General features: G+C 46.5%; 1 protein-coding gene across 1 annotated transcript in view; it reads right to left on the bottom strand.

The window, feature by feature from the left end:
* Positions 1 to 2,502: 2,502 nt before the first annotated feature.
* The window catches only part of LOC129837382 (sal-like protein 3), a 17,293-nt gene continuing 12,335 nt past the window's right edge, over positions 2,503 to 7,460 (bottom strand). The window contains exons 2-4 of the mRNA XM_055903508.1: positions 4,405 to 7,460; positions 3,855 to 4,198; positions 2,503 to 3,701 (exon numbers count right to left, since the gene is read on the bottom strand). The exon at positions 4,405 to 7,460 is cut by the window's right edge and continues 109 nt beyond it. Coding sequence (XP_055759483.1) covers positions 3,261 to 3,701; positions 3,855 to 4,198; positions 4,405 to 7,460 — 3,841 coding nt within the window. The 3' untranslated portion in view covers positions 2,503 to 3,260. The remainder of the gene's footprint in view (positions 3,702 to 3,854; positions 4,199 to 4,404) is intronic.

Genomic DNA, 7,460 nt, shown 5'->3' with positions numbered 1-7,460 from the left:
TTTCTAATGGAAATGGTTCAACAACAAAAAATGCATACATTATTTGAAACAAGTGTAATATGGAAAATGTTTATATTATTATTATTATTACCATATATGTGTACCAGAAATACTTTTTTATTATTCACTGCAGTACTTTGAAACTTAAAAGTACATTTTATTTGAAAGACTCGGAGTTGCAAAGTACACTGTCATGTCTTGTTTCAGTAGTACAGCAAGAACAAAATTGTGTTACCTCGTGTCATTTGTAAACCAAACAAGGCACCATCATTTCTTATGATAGGCAGCCCCATAGTCTAAAGCTATACAAAGTGGGTCGTGAGCCAATATCATTTCAAAAATGTTTTTGTACATACAACTGGCTGCACTAAAAGCTCTGAAGGATATTTGCCAACACTAGTGTTAGAAATAAAGTGGATCGGATTTGTAAATATTAGAACTTTTCTGCTACATATCATCAGCATTTAACACTGTAGATGTAAACCTGCATTGTATACACATATCCTAACTTCATTTTCCCATTTCCATGCAGTGAGCAGTAGGACAAGCAGTACTTACTATTCCTCAGGTCTGAATAACCTCTATCGTCTAATAGTCACACACACACAGGCGCACACACTCTGTGATTTGTGACTGAATAATCATACGTGTGTTGCCCGTGTTATCAAGTGATATAAACAAAGTTTTACATCACCAATCTATTATGTTAAGATGAGATCATATCTGTGCAGTGTAAGTGTCCTTTTTTTTTCAGATACAAGACATCTTAGTCAAGGGAAGCTGGGGGACAGATGCTTGCTAATTATATTCTTTCATTAGATTTTTTTTTTTTCTCTTCAAGGGAAAAAGAAATGTTCCCAAATTGAACATGTTCCCTCAGCCTCTGTCAGGATTTATATATGTTTTATTCACCATCAATGTCTGGGAATCCAGCTCTTAACTGCTATTCTTCCCCAGAAGGACACTATTATTTATTTTATGTTCCCAAAATAAAGGGGCCATTTCAAAGGGGCCATTTCAAAGGGGCCATCAGGAAAATGCTTTTACATGAAACAGAGGTATTTGTTAACATCACCTCAGAGCAGAAGTTCTGTATTTTTACTGGGCCTACTGATTTCACAACCGACACCTTGGGGATGACAACCTACATCGGGGGAAGAACACCTTTGATACCTGTAAGGATGTTGGAAAAGCTACATTAACTATTCACTACCCTTACATCCCATATTTTGCCGACGCTATTACAATTCAATAACGTGTCTTTTGTTTCTCAAAAGTCAACGTCAGCAGTATAAAGGAAAGAAATCATAGCTGCTGATGAACATGATTTAAACACAAAAAAGTATTACAGGAATTACATTTGGAATCATTTACGACGACGACGGCTACTGTGGTTGTTTTGATATGTTGGTTGGCTGTGATCGAATAGAGATTAAAGATAGGGGTCTGTTGTGTACACTTTCAGAAAAAGAGGTGCTATCTAGAACATCAAAGGGTTCTTCGGCTGTCTCCGGGGTTATATGTAGAACCCTTTCCGCAGAGGGTTCTACATGGAAACCAAAATAGTTCTACCTGGAACCAAAAAGGGTTCTTCTATGGGGACAGCAGTTCTCCTACGGGGACAGTAAATGCTACGCTTTTATGACTTTTAAACTTTTAGAAACATTTTCTGCATCGTTGGGTTTTCTAAAAACATTCAGCAACAAACTGTAAATATAAATTGTTGAACGTGAGGTATTGGGCTTCTCTCGAACCCCATGTGACATAAAATGTCCAAACAGCAATTAGGACATTCCTAACTGCTTATTTTAAATTTGATTTCAAATATGTCTTTCTAAGTAAATATACAGTAGAACGAGAAAGAGGTTTAAAAAAAGAAAGAAAAGACCTAGACTATTTGACACGTCATTTTTTACTTCATCTAATCTCATCAGAACCTTCTAACCCCTTTGAAAGAAACCAGGAATCCAGCCTGAAAATAAATAAATAATAACAACAGCAAATGTAGAGAAGGAGACCAGTCAAACACAAGTGACCTGTTCTCTCTTTTTTTTATTGGAGAAGGATTTGATTGTGTGGATGAGGTTGTACTCTGATGAGTAGCATAAGATACCGTACCAGAGGGCCAACTCTGCAAATAGTAGGAGTGGTACGCTGAAAACAATTAAAACTACACGTGATAGACAGCTCAGTCAAAGGTTAACGATAAGTCACAGACAAAACGTCTGGTTTAAAAAGTGCATTCACAAACATGACAAATACTCTCAAAGGATGTCTATTTTCATGTGATACAAAATATGCATACCTGTTTTAGAGTTGTCTGTATTTCTATACACATGTATTTCTTTAAAATGACATTTTCCCCCATCTTTTTAAAAAAAGGTTTAAAATCAGGTTTGTGATAATAGCAGCTTCGGATATCTCAGCGTCTTCACTGTGCACCAGACATGTTACACATCGTCTTGGCTGAATATCCAAATGAAACTTCACAATGTGTCTCTGTTGTACAACTGAAATGACATGTTGTCTTTATTGAAAGAGATATTTATAAGTGAAGTCTGCAGTTTAGAAAAAAAGGATCAAGAAAATGCTGGGGCCATTAAATATATTTTCTTATACCCGCTTTTTTTGTCAATATCATAAATACTAAAGACACAGGACAATATTATAAGACAATGCTGGGAGACTTAATGTAAAGATTAAAATAGTTTAAACATTTTTTTTCAAGTTTTCTACTTCATGAGAAAAAATTGAAGGCGAGCACAGTAACACCATAATTCCAATTTACTTCAGTCCATTGCTCTTTATCTAAGAGCAAACATAAACATCAGCCAAACAGCAGCTAGTCAGTCTATGCACATATAAGAGTTCGCTCAGCTTCATTTGAGTCCTTTCACAATAAGAGGCTTGCCCATCACAATTGAGTCAAGATATTACTTTTCAAAAATAATCCTTAAAAGCAGTCAAACATACTGATAGAAACCAATAAGTACCATGCAAATCTTGCAAGACGACATATTCTCAAACAAGAGACAAAGTATTCTTCGTATGAGCGAAATATCAATGAGGAAGGGTTGAAAGGGCGAAAGGCAAAGACCTCTAACGAATACTAAATATTATATTTCCAAAACCAAACCAAAAAAAAAAGTTTTCTGTACATAATATAGTACATAAGAGTTCAAACTGGATTAGCAGTTTCTTTCCTTTTCGTAAGACTCTTGTCTTTCCTCAAAGTCTTTTCCTTACTAATAATAAAGTCCTTAATTGATCCCAATCTCTTTATTTTCCTCCATAAATCGAGCGAAGGGGCGTCTAGCCCCAACCTCCAGACCTGTCTTATCCATCCCAGTCATGGGAGGACTGCTGCTGGCATTCACCCGGTCCATATGGTCCATACCTCCAGACATGGCCCCTAGCGAGGTCATACCTCCACCACCCAGGCTGACGGGCAACTGGGGGATGCCTCCGTTCTGGATGACGGAGATCTCGTTGTTCTTCATGGCCAGGCCGTTGGTGATGGCGGCAGCATACTGGTTCCAGAAGCCAGCGTCTACGTTCATGGCTCTCGCCGCCAAGTCCTTCTGAAACATCTCGCTAAACTTCATGGCGTCCCCGCCCAGCAAGGCCATGGGGTTCTCCACGGAGAGACGGCGTCCACGACGGGCTGGCGCATTGTTCCACATGTGGGTGCCCATGTGCACCTGCATTCAGTCAACAGGAAACACAAGGAACAGACATTATTATTCAAGAGCCTCTGTTTTTTTTCATGTTCTTTATATAACTTTATTTTTGAGGCAAAGGCACCCCTTTTCCTATACTTTAAATGCATGTTATTATTATATTCTCTCTCATACCTTCAGGTTGCCTTTAGTGGTGAAGGCTCTTCCACAGATCGAGCAGCCAAATGGTTTCTCTCCTGTGTGTGTGCGCTCATGGATCTGCAGGGCACTAGCTGAGGAGAAGTTCTTCCCACAGTTGTGGCAGTTGTGCTGCTTGGGGGTGCGACGGGGAGTTGGCGGTGCCAGCATGGGGGTGATACTGGGGCTCATGTTGGTCTGGGGTGCAGAAGCGGGCACTTGGATGCCCACAGGCATGTAAGGACCGTCATTCAGGGACATGGGCTTTCTGTGCCTGTGTCCATTCATCTCCATTTTGATCATGTTGGATGCTGTGTTTAGCAAGCTAGAGTTGCTCAGACCTAGAGAGACAAAAAAGAAGAGGATATGTTTAGTTGGGAGAACGGAGACGTGTGTTATTCAAATGACACATGTGGAACACAATGATTTTAGACATTTCAGATATCATTCATGTAAATTGTGATTTGTATTTATTAAGTTATACATTTTCCTAGGAAACAAATTAACAATAAATGAACCATATCAAAGTCAGGATCATTGAATATACCTCTATCTCTGCCCAGGAACATCATGTTGAAGTGGTTCTCCTCCTTGATGAAGTGCCTGCTAGGCTGGGTTATGCTAGCAGTCAGGTCCAATGCCACATTACCTTCAGACACAGGTGCCGGGGATGGGGTGTCTGACTTCTCAGACTTCACTGTAGCCATCCCGTTGGTCTCCTGCCCCTCTGCTGCAGTGCTGCTGCTTTGGTTGAGTGTGGCTGGGGACTTGGATCGATGACTCTCAGGGTGACTGTGAGCAGGGGAGAGGGGCTGCATGGACCCTGAGGACTCAGATAGTGCCGGGCTTCCAACACTCTGGCCTTCCAGATCCCCCGAGGCATACAGCGAGTCATTGTTGAAGAAGTCATTCTCCCCTCCAAACCTGCCACCATTCTGCATGGGCTTCAGCCCGAACGAGCGACTCATATTGACAGAGGAGTCGATCATCTTCATCTGGTTCTCCAGAGCAGCGATGCTGGAGATGACAGAGGTAGGCGGGGAGCGACCAGGGGACATTCCTGAATATGGATGGAGAGGTTTGGATGGGTCCATCATCATCTCTCCTTCTTTCAGCTCTGCTTCGTCCTCCATAGCTGCCTCCATCTCATCCAGTAGCTCGTCATCGTAGTTGCTCATGGCGTCTAAGCTCTTCTCGTCAAAGGAAAGGTCGGTGTCCATCTCCTGAAGACTCTCAGGCAGGGGGTTGTTGGAGATCTGGCCCCCCATGTGCATGCGGATGTGCTGCTGCAGGACCACAGCGTTCGTGAACTTCTTCTGGCAGATGGGGCAGGAGTGTTGGACCCGGAGAGGGGGCTTGGAACGATGGACCCCAAAGTGCGTTTTCAGATTGCCCTTGGTGGTGAACGCTCGGCCGCAGACCTTACATTTGAAAGGCCTTTCTCCTGTGTGAATGCGGTAGTGCATCTTGAGGGCGCTCTGGCAGCTGAGCACGCGGTGACAGATGACACACTGGTTGGGGTCGGTCATCTTCTTGTCGATGTTCTCCACCAGCTGCTGCAGCTTTGAGGTCTCAGACGTTTGCATAGAGTCCAGGAGGCCGCCGAACGGAAACTTGGCCTTGAACTGATCAGAGATCATGGGGAGGATTGGATGGGAAACAGAGGAGGGGGCAATGATGCGTTCAGTATAGCTGCTAGTGGATGTGGTCGCGGTGACTGTGGTGGCGAGGACCACTTGAGTAACGGTGGTGGTGGTGGTGGTGTTCTCACCAGGCCTGGAAGTGGGGAGGTTTGGGGGCAGGTGGATGCCCTCTGGTTTAAGAATGGGAGGCATGTCACCCCCTAAGTTGGGCTGCGGAGACCGTGAGGTGGTGATCATGCCTGCTTCAGTGAAGATGTTAGGTGATAGAGAGGCACACTCACTGGAGGGTGGGGAGGGCCTCTGGGGTGATCTGCTAAGGGGAGTGAGGCTCGGGGAATCACCGTAGCCTCCCATCATGCTGGGGAGAGTTGGGGGGAACTGGAGCCCGACTGAGGTGGGGACTGTGGGGAGAACAGGTTTGCTGTCCAGCCAGGTGGTCACCGGCTTCTCAGGGGGGAAGGACATACCATACGGTATGCCTGAGCTGGTCGGCACGTTATCCAGGTATTCTGGCACGGGATAAGGGTTCATCTGGACATGCGGGTACTTCTCCTTGTGCCTCTGGAAGTGGACCTTCAGATTGCCCTTGGTGGAGAACCGGTTTCCGCAGATGTTGCACTTGAAGGGCCGTTCGCCGGTGTGAGAGCGCAGGTGGATCTGCAGGGCACTGTCACTGCCAAACACCTTGGCACAGAACCTACACTTATGCTTGAAGAAGGGGTCCTCGGAGCTGGGCTTGGTGTCGAAGACAGACACGTTGGGGGGCTTTCCCTTGCGGTGCCTCATCAGAGCGGAGAGTGGGTCAAGTGCATTGGCCGTGGCAGCTATACTGGCTAGCGGGTTTGGGAAGATGACACTGCTAGATGAACTGTGAGGTATCAGCGGTAGATTGGAGGGACTGGTGCTCAGGAGGCTGCTGTGGCCTAGTGAAAGGGGGCTGCTGGAATTCCTTGGCAGAGCTGTACTGCTGCTGCTCATGCCTCCTCCAGCTGTGGATCCAGCTCCGCTGCTGCTGCTGTGTGTGATTGAAGCCATGCAGGAAGGCAGTAGAGACGACAGCACATTACCACTGGGCGGAGGGAAAGAGGAGTTTGCTGAGGTGGTGTTGGGCATCGAAACATTTGACTGCTGATTACTACTCTGCTGGGTATGGGAGAAGAGGGGCCCATCTATAGCAGAGGTGAGGGAGGAGGAGGAGGAGCCCAGGCTGTTTAGCGGTGAGGGCAACCTGATGGGTAGCTGGTGGACAGGGGGAGTGATGAAGTTGTGTAACTGCTGGAGTTGGCTGGGCACGGCAGGGAGGCTGGAGGATGACGGCCCCTGGGAGCCAGCAACTGTGCTGTGGTGGTGGCGGTGATGGTTCTGGGTTGGCTGGGTGACGGAGGGCTGCCTTTGCATCAACGCCACCTGACTGCGGATCTGTTCGATCAGTTGGAGTTGATGGATCTGTTGCTGCTGCAGCGCCATCAGCTGGTCCAGGATCATGGGGATGGCCAATGGGGAGACCCCGCTACCGGCCACCGCGGCATGGACACTCTGGGAGAACTGAGCCACTGCCACGCTGGTGCTGTGTAGCGTCTCCAGGGTGACGTTGGTGCTCGGCATGCTGTAGCTCTTCACAGAGGATGGGGCAGGATCGCAAAGCTGAGGTAGAGCACCATCTGGCTGTGGGGAGGCGTCACTCTCTTCGAGGTCCACCGGTTTCTCAAGAGACAGCTCCATGGGCTCGTCCTCCTTGTCCAGGGCACTGCTCCCCTCCAGGGCTATCTCTGCGCCCTCATCGTCCTCACCGGGGCTGTGGCTGCTGCCCTCTCCAGCGTCCTCGCTGTCTGCCTGGTCACTACGGCAGCTTGGAGAGGGCGATGGCTCTGCAGGATACTCCCGGGAGGGTTCAGTCTCGTTTTCGTTTACTATGAGCACCAGGGGGTTCTTGATGCAGCTCGTCAGGTGTTCACAGAAA

Source organism: Salvelinus fontinalis, chromosome 38 (assembly GCF_029448725.1).
Source record: "Salvelinus fontinalis isolate EN_2023a chromosome 38, ASM2944872v1, whole genome shotgun sequence".
In the NCBI taxonomy this organism is placed as follows: domain Eukaryota; kingdom Metazoa; phylum Chordata; class Actinopteri; order Salmoniformes; family Salmonidae; genus Salvelinus; species Salvelinus fontinalis.
The sequence above is the reverse complement of the archived record's forward strand: the minus strand, read 5'-3'. Positions and strand labels throughout refer to the sequence as shown.